The 13,958-nt window shown below is 43.8% G+C and overlaps 1 protein-coding gene across 8 annotated transcripts in view; it reads left to right on the forward strand.

The window, feature by feature from the left end:
- The window catches only part of herc1 (HECT and RLD domain containing E3 ubiquitin protein ligase family member 1), a 92,728-nt gene that overhangs the window by 19,056 nt on the left and 59,714 nt on the right, over positions 1–13,958 (forward strand). For all 8 annotated transcript variants that reach the window (XM_085350481.1, XM_085350525.1, XM_085350502.1 and 5 more), the window contains exons 13-21: positions 41–166; positions 617–838; positions 1,274–1,426; positions 7,820–7,952; positions 8,120–8,311; positions 8,986–9,210; positions 10,461–10,634; positions 10,738–10,852; positions 10,949–11,069. In XM_085350481.1, the coding sequence (XP_085206607.1) occupies positions 41–166; positions 617–838; positions 1,274–1,426; positions 7,820–7,952; positions 8,120–8,311; positions 8,986–9,210; positions 10,461–10,634; positions 10,738–10,852; positions 10,949–11,069 (1,461 nt within the window). The remainder of the gene's footprint in view (positions 1–40; positions 167–616; positions 839–1,273; positions 1,427–7,819; positions 7,953–8,119; positions 8,312–8,985; positions 9,211–10,460; positions 10,635–10,737; positions 10,853–10,948; positions 11,070–13,958) is intronic.

Consider the following 13,958-nt stretch of genomic DNA (forward strand, 5'->3'; position numbering starts at 1 on the left):
TGAAACCTAAAACTGACTTTAAAATACTTTCTTCCTTCAGGCAGTGATTGAGACTCTGTCTGTGGGGGCAACCATGTTGCTGCCACCACTGAGGGAGAGGATGGAGCTTCTTCACTCTCTGCTACCTCAGGGTCCGGACAGATGGGAGAGTCTCTCCAAAGGACAGGTACCCGATGCTACATACTGTGTAGATGGAGCTGCGCAGGATTCGTTGCTTGATGCTTTAAACAGCCTGTAAAGAAGAGGAACAGAACCTGTTTTTTTTTAAATAAAATCTAATGATTATCAGGAACAAATCCATCAGTGCCATGTAGATACAAGCATGCAGGCTGAGGAATAGACGTAGCTGTGGACAGGATTCAGAAAGAAATCACACACTAAACTCTGAAACATGGGTAACTTATCTTAGTAATGTTGTCTTTTATGTTAAATAGCGTAATAATTTCAGAGGGGAGTCACAGAAGACCAAAAGGGAAATTAGTGGTGGGCAGCAATGGCATCGATTTACATTGCCCTCATATATTCTCACTTACTCAGGTGTGAAAGATGAATTTGCTGATTGGTTCATGTCTCTGTTGCCTGCATTGCTCAGGAATGTTTGTATTTTGTGTCACAGAGGATGCAGCTCGACATAATCCTGACCAGCCTCCAGGACCACACCCACGTGGCCTCACTCCTGGGTTACAGCTCTCCTGCTGATGGCCCAGAGGTACTTTCATCTGGCCCTGCCTTTACAGCTCTCCCAGAGCCTGCCTACGGCACCACCACAGGCCACCCCGACACTCACCTGGCCGAGATTCTCATGAAGACGCTGCTCAGGAACCTTGGCTTTTATACTGTAAGTTAATACCGAGAAATGAACACACTGCACACTGAATGCTAGTTAGACTGCCTCTGGCTGTACTTTTCCTCTTGAGTCTTCTGACTCAATTATCCACATCATTCTGTTTTCTGCTCTCGCAAAGCCACAAATGGAACTCTGACATCCAGACGAACAAAACAAAACTAGAAACTACTTGGATGAAATAACTTTTTTTCAATTCAATTCATTTTTATTTATACAGCACCAAATCACAACAACAGTCGGCTTGAGACTGTTGTGTATATGAGATTTCTATCAGAGCGTGGGAGCACTGCGATATCAGACTCCTGTGTATGATCTGTACATGTACATGGTTTTGAAAATAAAGCTGACTTTGACAGTTGTAGACTAGTGTTAAATAAATGGAACTGAACCCACAGATGTTTGTGTTTGTATGTTTGTGCTGTACAGGATCAGGCTTTCGGTGAGCTGGAGAAGAACAGTGATAAGCTGCAGCAGGGCACATCCTCCTCTGACAGCAGCCAGCCGGCTCACCTGCACCAACTTCTCTGCTCGCTGCAGAAGCAACTTCTAGCATATTGCCACATCAACTCTCTTACTGAGGTACGGCTGCGCTCCTCTTTTTTAGAATAATTAGAGTGTGTAAACACATTTGTTTTGATTCTTGATGCTTAATGACTTAGAAAATAGTTTTCACACTACCAAAACATGGCAGGATGACGGGATGGGGGATTACAACACAATTTCATAGCCTCACAGTGTTTTATTTGAAGACGTTTTTTATTTCCGATTGCACTTTAATTTCAGATCATACATGGTTGTTGTAATGAGGATTAAAATGGCTTTAAACTCTCAGGCACGTTGGTTTTGTTTGTCTGAGAGCAAACTGAATTCTCTATCAGTGAACAGGAGAGGTGTAAAATGTGCTTGGTACCCCGCATCTTTCTTTCGTTCCTTCTGCATTGCATGCTGGGAGTGTGGCGGTGGAGCGTGTGATGAGTCTGACTGAGAGATCGAGGACTTGTTTCTAACTTTACTTTTCTGAATTGATTAAATTAAGCATTACTGACTTTTTTTGAGTGTGCAAAATCGCCAAAATGGACTTCTCTAAACTCATGAGACAACATGGTTTTAAGATCATACCTAGTTGTCCTTGCTCAGTAGAGGAGTGTAGTCTGGCAGTGGGTGAACTCAGCGCTGTGGTCATCTTTGTTGACAGTGTGGAGAACGCAAATAAAGCAAATAAATCGGAAAGATGATTTTATGTCTTTAAGTCACTGGTGGGTTCTTGGCAAAACTGAAATCAACGAATTTTGTCAGCAGTGTACTGTCATTGTCTCATCGGTAGGGATGGGTATTGATAAGATTTTAACGATTCCGATTCCATTTTCGATTCTGTTTAACGATTCGATTCCTTATCGATTCTCTTATCGATTCTCTTATCGATTCTTTTTTTTTTTTTAAAAAGGAGAACACTAAGGTCGATTAGCTTAGAACTGTGTTTTATATCTTCTCTTTGAACAAGATAGAAATTTAGGAGTAACATGGCCTTACAAACCCAACAGTGAGATCTTAAGAGAGCCACAGCCTACGGCTCTTCAATGGGGTGTCACAGGGTCCCCAGGAAAAAAAATGTATATGTAAAATAATAAAATAAATATTCTCCTGTAGCAATAACAAAGTTTAACATAAATTATTCTGTAGCAATTACACAAGAATATCCAGTAATGTCCTGCCTACAATTAAACACATTCACTTACCAAAGTGAAATCGGGGGCATCTGCTGTGGCAAATGGGTGCAAGCCTTTGACCACAAACTTAGACACTGCTCGGTGACATTCGTCTATCCTGGCCTGAAAGGAGACGCTACCGGTAGACTGCAGCGAGAACTGCCAGCATCTGAGCCAGCCAGACTCTGTCTCTCTCATCATGGTTATCTAAATGCAACGCACAGTAATAGCAGGTTTTGTAATAAGGTAAATCGCGCTAACATAATATGCAATGCTAACTGATTAGTTACCTGCAGTATTAACGGGAGAGGACGTGGAAACGCTACCGCTGCTGCTGGGTTGAGCTTCGCTAGTCCAGAGCGGATCAAAAACACGACATTCGTTGAAAGCAATCGCGTGTTTTTTGAGCAAATGCTTTTGCATATTCGTAGTGTTTCGTAGTGCTCCTACGAAGGTTTTCTTTTCTCTGGAAAAAAGAAAGGACAGAGCAAGGTCTGACCTTTGTGACGATGTCATGGAGGTTTTTGAGGAGAGCTTCACTGAAGGCTCAGAGACCTCAGAGCTGCAGGAGAGCAGTTCTAATGCTGTTACCAAAGAAAGGTGATTTCCAGGATATTAAGAAGGGGCGGCCTGGCAAACAGACTGAAGAAGGTGATGGATCTGGGCCCTATTTCAGGAAGCCGGTTTAGAAAACTCAGCGTGAAAAACGATACTCAGGGTTGAGTAACCCCGAACTGTCCAACTCGGAATATTCGGTTTCATAAAGGCTGATAACAATTAGTGCAGTCAACGCGGAGTTGCTTTAACCCCAAGTTAAGCGCGCGCAAGAGGATACATAAAGCCCTGATTAGTGGAGCACAGATTAAGCGAGTCACCATGGAGACGGAGGGAAAGAAGGCGCGGTCAATGTATTTTACAGCGCTTGAGGCCGAAATTCTGATGGCAGCATATGCCGATAACGTGCAAATTTTGCGGAAAAAAAGTAACACAGCCTCAGCTGCAAAAGAAAGGGAGCATGCATGGCAAAACAAAGCCGACAGAGTCAATGCGTGAGTGTTAATTTAAACATTGATCTAGGGATTTCCACCCATTTAACACGTTATTTTATCATATTTTATTTTATTTTTTATTTCATACATTTTATTTTGTGATGTGATGTGAGCGCAGGTGCAACCCAACAGGCCCCAAACGTTCCTGGCAGCAAGTAAAAATGAAATATAAAAATATAGTCCAAACAGGTAAGGTGTAATTGTATTATGAGCCATAGTGCTTGGTCTGTTTGTCCTATGTAAATCAATTGCAGTTAGAGGCTACATTAATTTTCTTTCTGTAAGCACTTATTGAAATTATCTGAGCACATTACAAGTACATATTTGCTTACTCTGTATGCTCAAATGTGACCCGTTATAGCCAACAGAAAAAAAGCGGAGGCCTGAAAAACAGGTGGGGTCCTCCACCACCACCACTCACAGAGGCTGAGCAGTTGGCTTCCACATTTGTGATAATGTTGGCAGCATCACATATGATCTTCACAGTGCAGAGAACACAAATTAGCATCCATTACTATAATGAAATAATTTGTTAGTTTGAAATGCTACAGGGAACTATGTACCTGTACATTAATGCTGTGGAAAGACTTCCTGTTCACATAGTCTCCTTCATTTACTGAAGGAGCAATGATTGGAATGTGAGTGCCATCTATACAGCCAATCACGCCTGGGAACCGTGAAAATAAATGTAAAATTTAAGTAGTAGTTCAAGTATCACCACATCATGAATTAAGTTTCGTTCATGCTGATACTTGCAATTTTGTGGAATCCCTCTTTGATAAATCTTGTGGGTCTATGACCGGGGAACACCACAAACGAGTACAGGAGACGTTTCAGTGCAACTGTAACATTCCTGACTGCCCGACAGACGGTAGCCTTGGAAACGTGCTCAGCGTCACCAATATTATACAGAAAGCTCCCGTTTGCAAAAAACCGAAGTGCGATACAAATAATATGTACAGAACTGAGAGGATGTCCACGATGTGTCACATGAGCAATATTAGGCCTGAGGATGTTATTCAAATAAATTATAGATTGTGCTGAAAAACTGTAACGTTCACACAGGAAATCATCAGGAAATTATAAAATGTCCAAACGCGCTCTAATCACTTTCCCGGCGGAGAGCTCTGCGGAGAATTTGGGCTTCAACATCTACTGGCTCTTCAAGGAAGGAGCACGCCATGTCTGACACTTCCTACAGTCAGGTTTCCGACAAAGAGGCGGAGAAAGTCGGGGTTAGTTGAAGTAAACCTGCTAGGGGGCAGGTTAGCTTCACGGAGTGTGTCGTCATAGTAACTCACTCAGAATTAATCTAAACTCGCTTTGTGAAACCGAAAACCCAGAGTTTTCGTTAACTCAGGGTATACTTACTCAGAGTTTGCACTAAACCGGCTTCCTGAAATAGGGCCCTGGTTGTCCACCAAACACAAACATACTGCGTGCCAGACAGGTCTATTGTTGATAAGAGGGGACTCAAAACACATCCTTGTGGAGACCCGGTGCTGAGTGTGATGGTGCTGGACCGGTGGGGGCCGAGTCTGACAGACTGTGGTCTATTTGTCAGGAAGTTCTTGATCCAGAGGCAGATGGGGGTGGAGAGTCCCAGGTGAGACAGTTTCTGGACCAGGATCTCCGGGATGATATGATTGAATGCTGAGCTGAAGTCCAGGAAGAGCATTCTCACATAGCTTCCTCGGTGCTCCAGGTGACTCAGCGCAGTGTGGAGCGCTATGGTGATAGCGTCCTCGGTGGATCGATTTGTCCTGTAGGCAAATTGGTGGGGGTCCAGAGTGGGAGGCAGACCGGCCCTGATGTGCTGACAGACCAGTTTCTCAAAGCACTTCATCACTACAGGCGTAAGTGCAACAGGCCTGTAGTCATTTGGGCTGGCCACAGCTGTCTTCTTGGCGATGGGGATGATGGTGGAGGTTTTGAGGCAGGGCGGGACGGTGTTTGATGACAAGGAAAGGTTGAAGATTTTAGTGAAGACTCCGGTCAGTTCGTCAGCACATGCTCTGAGAACCTTTCCATGTATTCCATCAGGACCTGCTGCCTTCCTGGGATTCACTGACCTTAGAACACACCTCACTTGGTGCTCCCTGAGTGTTAGTGTGCCAGTGCTGGGGGCGGGTGGAAGTGGTGTGGCAGCTGAGGGCCTGGTCGTCTCAAAGCGGGCGAAGAAACGGTTTAGATCCTCAGCCAGTGAGGCATCAGTCCTAGATGTCGCCTGGTTATTGCTTCTGTAGTTGGTAATGTGATTGATCCCCTGCCACATTTTTCTGGGGTCGTTGTCAGCAAAGTGATCTTCAATCCTCCTCCTATAGGCAGCCTTAGCTTTCCTGATGCCTCTACTCAGGTCTGCCCTGGCCGCCCTATACGCAGCCCTGCCCGATAGGCTCGGAAGTGCTGGCCGGTGTGGATGTTTGCGTAGCCTAGCGTCTGAGCCCGACCGGCATCCCCTCTTCCGCTTTCTTTCCCTCCGTCGCCTTCTACGCTTGCTGGGCGGGCAGACCATCCACGGTGACCCTGGCGGTCTCGCTATCTCCTCCAGGATGTTGTGTGTTCGCTGATAGTCGCCAGAAACAGACAAACTATATTTAAAACCTAGGTCAATTAGGTTCTGGCGACTGTAAGAGATGGCGGCGTTGCAAACATTCAAAAATATCCACATTAAAAGTAAAAACGAGCACCAAACTGGAGAGCTAAGAGCCGCTGCACCCGTGCGCGTAAACTTTAATCCTTGATGATCAAGTTTTTTTTGCATAATCGACATTGGATACACCGGGCTGTGCTTTTTGCCCAAAGAAGAAGGTGGACAGGGACGAGCTCACCTAGAGAGCAGAGCTGCAGCTTTCAGACTGCAGTTTATTCAGAAACACTTGATGGGAAGGGAAGATGTTTTCTGGGAACCAGTAACTAGCGTTATTTTAAGAGGAAAAGGAGAGTTAGGAATGGATGCTTCCGTGTTTTTACTAAACTGTAATTTAATATTTTGTTATGAAATTCCTATGTTTTATAAAGGCCTTTTTAAAGCTTGGACCCTTTTCTGTTGGAAAAGACTGGAACCAGCTTCCTCATTGTTTTGGCTTCTAGAGGAACCGTTGTTTTTGGGGGCTTGGCCGGATGCATGTGATGGAACTGGACTTGCTTTTTTGAAAAGACTGCTTGAGACAAAGGCTCTCAAACTGAGACAAATTATGGACCAGACCTTCAGAACACAGAAACAGCAACAACTTTCATTGGTTCAAGTCAAGCCACATTATGAGGAGTATTCTAGACTTTTGGCTTAAATGTTTAACTTTAGTTGAAAAGGAGATGCTGTTAGATTCTAGTCGTGGATTAGAGATTTCCGATGAAAGAGATCCTTTTTGAGGAATGGAATTGAGTATTGATTTTACATTCTTGACGGGACCCTCGCTTATGAATCGGAAAGACTCGTGACTTTTCACATGCTGAGTGGAAAACTGTTATATAAAATGTCAGTTCAAGGGTTAAATAAAAGGCACTTCAGTGGAAGGACCGATGCTGTCTGGAGAGACAAGTTAAAAGTTGAGGAATGTCAGAAACCTATATGGAGAGTCTTTTATTAACCCCCACTCAATAAGAGGTCAGGTGACCTACAGGGGAGGGTTTTGCACGGTGCCATTGCTGTCAGTAGTTTTGTGTCCAAGGTTAAAAAAGATGCAAGTGAATTATGTCCCTTTTGTCAAGAAATAAAAACTAGTTTTCATATGTTTCTTGAATTTAACTGCCTTGAAACGCTGTTTATTGTGTCTTTGAAAACTGTGGAGTGGCTTGGTCTCCAGTGGCAGTGGGTTGATACAACTTTCATTTTGCTGGTTAAATATAGAGTTAAAGCTAAATGTCTGTTTTATTTACTGATGAATAATTTCACTGATGCTTCTTTTCAGTGGTGTCTTAATAATGTGGTGTGCTATGTTGTAGATAGATCGCCTCTGTCAGTGCGCCCCAGGGTGGCTGTGGCTACAATGTAGCTGCCATCACCAGTGTGTGAATGGGTGGATGACTGGTTGTGTAAAGCGCTTTGGGGTCCTTAGGGACTAGTAAAGCGCTATACAAATACAGGCCATTTATTTCAGCCCTGTGATGTTGGTAAAAATCTGTCTGTCTGTCACTTTTTTAGTGAATAAAAGAAACCAAATAAAAGAAAATGACCATAGTATATAAAAACTTTTTGTCACCCTGTTTATTTGCAGAACTCCAGCAGTGTGTCATTGCTCCACAAACATCTGCAGCTGCTCTTGCCACATGCCACAGATATCTACTCCCGCTCTGCAGCGCTGATAAAGGAGAGCTCCTGGAATGGCAGCATACGGGAGAAGCTACAAGGTGAATGAAATCAAGTGACCTGTGTTGTAATCTGGCTATAAAGGCCTGTTTTCACTTCCTTGTTATCTCATTCTGCTCCGATAGTTCAAGTTCTTTTCATTTAGCATTGAAGATACTTTCTTTTGTTTTATATCATTGTCATAAAACTATGACCATGTAATCTGCAGATGTGATCTACGTGTCAGCAGCAGGCAGCATGCTGTGTCAGATAATCAACGCCTTACTGCTGCTTCCGGTGTCGGTGGCAAGGCCGCTGTTGAGCCAACTGCTGGAACTGCTGCCTCCTCTGGATTGTTTGAACAGACTGTTGCCTGCTGCCTCTCCTCTGGAGGACCAGGAGCTGCAGTGGCCTCTTCAGGGTGAGCTCAGAGCAAGGTTAACTTGGTCAAAATTTGAAAAAAAAAGTTACAAAATATCCTGGGATGAGGTAAATGCATGTACAGACACATGATGTGATCATTTCTGCTGGAGATGTTAAATTATGAGCCCTTGTCAGCTAAGCCAGCAGTGTAATTACAAAAAGCCATGTGTGCAGGCATTACGTGTACACATATTCTGTCGTTAAGTTTTTTCTCTTTAAGAGCTTGATGATTTTTTTTTAATTTGGCATAAACATACACTAGAATTGGAGGATTAATTTGCCGGTTCAGGTGTCGGCAACTTTCAACATCAAGAGTCATAGCTGCTCCTACCAAGCAGTGGGAGAAGAAGAGCAGCACATGCAGGTGACGGGGACAGAGGTACATATAGTATAATAGGGTTCGGGGTAACCTTAATCCTAACCCCTGGCTTGCAAGCTGCAGGTCGCCGACCTCTAGGCTAGATGTTCGTGTGAGATGCTGAATAGATGCGACTTCGCAAGACTCATTTTTGGCCTTAACATTAATATGTAACACTGATGTCTGATATGAGAAAATGAAAATCATATCGTGTTATTTATAATGAAAGGTGATATGTTTCAACACCCTGCAGTTGGGGCCATCTTGACGTCTGGTGGAGTACTAAATTGGAGAACGTATTTGTCTTTTTCCAGGTACCTCAGACTTTGCTGAGCCAGCCTCAGGAATGACCCTGCCGCAGCCCGCACTTTCTTGGGTGTGGCTTGTGGACCTGGAGAGGACAGTCGCCCTGCTAGTTGGGCGCTGCCTTGGTGGGATGCTGCAGGGAGCTCCCACCTCACTGGAGGAACAAGATACTGTTTACTGGCTCAAAACACCGCTATTTAGCAATGGCTTGGAGATGGACATCCCCCAGCTAGGTACAGGACGGACGCCCACATACACAACCAGTAGCAACTAGTTAACACGATAAGCTTAACAACCGATATATGGAGCGACGGCCTCTCTCTCTCTCTCTCCTGCTGCTACTTCAATCATGAAACTGATCAATCATCAGCTGATCGGCTTTTCTCTTCTTTGTTTTTGGCCCACTTTGCATCAGAAAGAGGAAACCAGCGGCTGAACAACAGCAGCACGTTTAAGCTTAATCAGCTGTTGTTAGAATTTATTTAATATTACTTTCTACTCGAGGATCTTTTTCTACGTAGCTGACGGCTGGTAACTGTGCAGGGGCGGAGCTAGCAAAGTTTAGCCAGGGGGGCCGATAGGGCATGAACAGGGAAAAGGGGGCACAAAGACATACTTTTCTTTCTTATTCTCATTTAAAATGTCTCGCTTTTAATAAATAATTATCTGAGTCTTACACCCAAAGTTTTAATCTTGTGTAAAATGAATAGAAGTCAATTACTGTATATAGTAACTGTTAAGTCTAATATACCCTAGTAAGCTATAGTACTTTTTCCTTTGGGAAGGTACCATCTGTGCAGTCTGCAGTTCTGTGGAAGAAAGATGTTGAATCTATTTAATATTTCTTGAAAAATAATTGATTTCTGTGCATTTTTTTTCACACTGCATCAAATTAAAGTTGATTACGTTGATTAAGCATCATGAGGTGGAGCGTGAGGGGTGGTTCCCTATTTTTTATTTATTTATTTTTGTTGTTGCTGGGAGTTGGAACCCTATTAGTTAGGTTGCTTAATATTTATGCTAAGTACTCTTTAAAATACCAGAATAGGGAGGATGGTGCAGGTCTAAGTTTATTAGATTGATCAGTATTGCTGAACTATGAAATATTTTGTTGTATTTTTTACATACAGGTATAACAGAATAGCTTTAGTGTTGTTGTTTATTTAAACTTGAGTATGAACTTATACAAAATGCAGCAAGATATATTAAAAAAACAGTTTTATTGATTAAAAAACACTATATCGGATTCATATCGGTATCGGCAGATATCCAAATTGATGATATCGGTATCGGCAGATATCCAAATTTATGATATCGGTATCGGTATCGGACAGTAGTAGCAACATGAGTAGATTAGTAGTAGAATGTAACTTAGAGCAGGACATTACTTCTGACTGATCAGAATCCTAGGGCTCTTGTCCAGTTGAGTTCATTTATCGCTTCTTCTGTGACTTGTGAAGATAATTGTTTGCTTGTCCTTCAGACACCTGCATCAGCTCATTATTGGAGGCTGCACTGTCTGGTAATGAGGAGCAGAAACCCTTCGACTGCACACTGCATCCTGACTTGAGTGTCTTGGTGGATTTGGCTCTGGGTTCCTCTAAAGAACCTGCCAACAGCCTTTGGATCAACATGCATGAGTACGCTATTGGCAAAGGTTTGCATCTTTTTTGAGTATATACAGAATCCTACCATTTCTTTAATGCAATTAGCTTTACAGGTATATACATTCACTGACTGCACTGTGGATTTTGTTGCAGACTGGGACAATGCATCTCTCAGTAATGAGACCCTATTAGACACTGTGTCCAGGTTTGTGTTGGCAGCCTTACTGAAGCACACAGGGCTGCTCGGCCAAGCCTGTGGAGAGGGCAGGTAGTAAAACAAAATACACCTTTTAATATATGAAATACATGAAGCATTTCCATACTGTCCCACAGTACCTGTCTAAAGGAAATATTTTCCTATCAGGTATCAACCATCTAAGTCCCTGGCAGAAGTCTATCGGTGTGTTTTTAAGGTACGAAACCGCTTACTAGCCTGTAAGAACATGGACTTCATCCAGACACGATCTTCTTCTCGTGAGAGGAGGGTAAGTAAACAAAGCTTCTTTTTTTTTTAGTTTTGCCTCTGCACACCACTATTTAAATAAATCAATGTGTGATTCAACAACAGACTTTCACCTTTAATTTAAGGGGTCAAAAAAGTGTAGCACAAACTGTTTAGGAACAAACCAACATAATTTCAAATATAAGGGTTGATTTTAATACATGGGTGATGGGTCTCTCTGCCCTAACTTTTGTCTTTAGTAACTGAAAAGTATCTTTTGTTGGACTGAGATCAAGTGTGTGATTGATACCATAAACACAACATTGCAAAATGAACAGCTGTTTTTTAGCACAATCAGCTTTACAGCTTCCTCCCTTTGTGCTTTATGAGATTGGCACGGCTGAGGGTGGGAGAACACATCTGCAAAACGCTGTTCCAATGCAGCACGTCCACTCTCTGCGCCTGTGTGAGATGGTTATTACAATGGAAGGAGGCTGGAATGTGGGAATTAGGTACCTCTGGCCCTATCTCATCTCTCTCTTGTGATGCCCTGGTCAGTCAGTATCTGCAGACTCGTGCCTGCACCACACTCGTTGCAGAAATGGTGCGCAGAGGCACTGCTTCAGGATATCGTATTGCATAAGCCACCAAAACTAATACAAAGTGATATCCCTGTGTACTCCGTTGAAATGGCCCGACGAGGTCCGTGCCAATGTGAGCTCAAACAGGACCTCCATTAATGGTAATGGCGACTCCGAGCAGGACGCACACCATCGGCGTACATTTGGGGAGGAACACCCTTCACTTGGTGCGGGAGTATGAAAAGGAATCAAGGAAACTAGTGGATTATAGGAACCATCTTCGTTTTAACGAAGATGCAGACAGAACAAGGTTGTTCCTAAGAGTTTGCGCCTTGGATCCACTGTCAGGGGATACAGAGTTGATTCTACGGAGAGCACAAAATCAGCTTCTAAGTGAAAGGATAAGACAGGTCCATTTCACTATAGCTGATTAGCAAGATTAGAGCAAGATTAGCTAGACTGCAGGAAATGAAAACCCTTCTACCGTCTCCAATCTTAGAAGAGGTTTACAAGTTTGTGGACAAGGCTCAGCGGTCCCAACACTCTAAAGAAAAAGAAAGACAACGCAGGAAATTCCACAACTTGCTTTCAAAAACACACACTCGTCAGTCTGAATCTACACAACTCAGAGAAGAACACACACCTGAGTAAGTCAGGAAAAATGGGTGAAGAACTTTTCAGACCGGAATCTCACTGAACCTGAAAAGAGAGTATTAGCCAAAGGACTCAATTTTGCCATTTCTTCGCAACAGTTGCCCATAGTGGACCTCATCACAGCCACAGAAACCGCCGTACGGATGAACAAATTATCACAAACAGAAGCAGAGCAAATCAGGATGAAAGTCTCAGCCACCCTCTCCACTGCCAAAGTCCCTCCGTCCAACCTCACAATACAAGAAAAGAAGGCCGTCGCTTCCCAGAGCAAAGACCACAACATCACTATATTACCAGCTGATAAGGGAAGATGCACCGTGGTCCTAAACACTACAGATTACCACACAAAGATCACTACTCTCCTCAGTGACAACAATACCTACAAAGCATTAAAGCGAGACCCCACAAGCAGCTACAAAAAGAAAGTTATCGCTTTCCTTCAAGAGCTTGAAAAGGACAAACCTTTGACCGCCTTACATATCACCGCCTTTACCCTGCATTTATGGACTTCCTAAGCTCCACAAAGAAGGTGTCCCACTCAGACCCATAGTCAGTAGCATAAACTCAGCCACTTACAACATCTCGAAACACCTTGCTACCGTCCTAGCACCTCTTGTGGGGAACACCCCACACAACTTCACTGACAAGGTCCAGAAACTTACCCTGGATCCAGATGAAACCATGGTGTCCTTTGATGTAGTCTCTCTCTTCACTTGCATACCCACCACGGAGGCCGTGGAGACAGTCAGAAAACGACTACAAGAAGACAGCTCCTTGGAGGACAGGACCAACTTCACACCTGATCAGATCTGCACACTGTTAGACCTCTGCCTCACCACTACATATTTCAAGTACAACGAAGGTTTCTACAGCCAAAAACATGGCTGTGCCATGGGCTCCCCCGTGTCACCTATTGTAGCCAACCTTTACATGGAGAAAGTGGAAAGGAAGGCTCTTGGCTCTTTCAAAGGAAGAGTACCCAGCCACTGGTACAGATATGTGGACGACACCTGGGTGGAATCCTTCACTGCGCACATTAACGCTGTGGATAAAAACATCAAGTTCACCAGGGAAGACACAAAGGACGACTGTCTGCCGTTCCTGGACTGCGCCGTGCACATTGAAGAGAACGGCAAACTCAACATCGAAGTTTACCGGAAGCCCCCACACACGGACCAGTACCTCCTCTTTGACTCCCATCACCCTTTGGAACACAAACTTGGAGTAATCAGGACCCTACACCACCGGGCAGAACATGTTCCCTCTAAGCCTGAAGGGAAAAAGAAGGAACACACACATGTAAAGGAAGCACTCAAAACGTGCGGCTATCCTAAATGGGCGTTCTTAAAGTCAGCAAAGAGGCACAGAAAAGAAGACCAGACACCAGCGAGGGAGGATAAGAAGGACAGACGCAACAACATTGTCATCCCCTATGTAGCCGGTGTATCAGAGAAACTCAGGAGAGTTTTCTCCAAGCATGACATCCCAGTGCATTTCAGACCCAGCAACACACTCCGACAGAAACTGGTTCACCCGAAAGACAAAACTCCTAAACACAGACTTAACAATGTAGTGTATGCTGTACAGGTTTCACAATGAGCTCACCCAAAACCTTGGCTGATTGTGACCCACACCCATTTTCACACCTTGGCTCATGTGATTAGGTAGAGTATTATCAGGGGTTCCTTTGTCCCTCT

The sequence above is a fragment of the Diplotaxodon limnothrissa genome, linkage group LG1 (genome assembly GCF_057381915.1).
Source record: "Diplotaxodon limnothrissa isolate DT_005_m linkage group LG1, D_limnothrissa_male_GT1.1, whole genome shotgun sequence".
NCBI lineage: Eukaryota > Metazoa > Chordata > Actinopteri > Cichliformes > Cichlidae > Diplotaxodon > Diplotaxodon limnothrissa.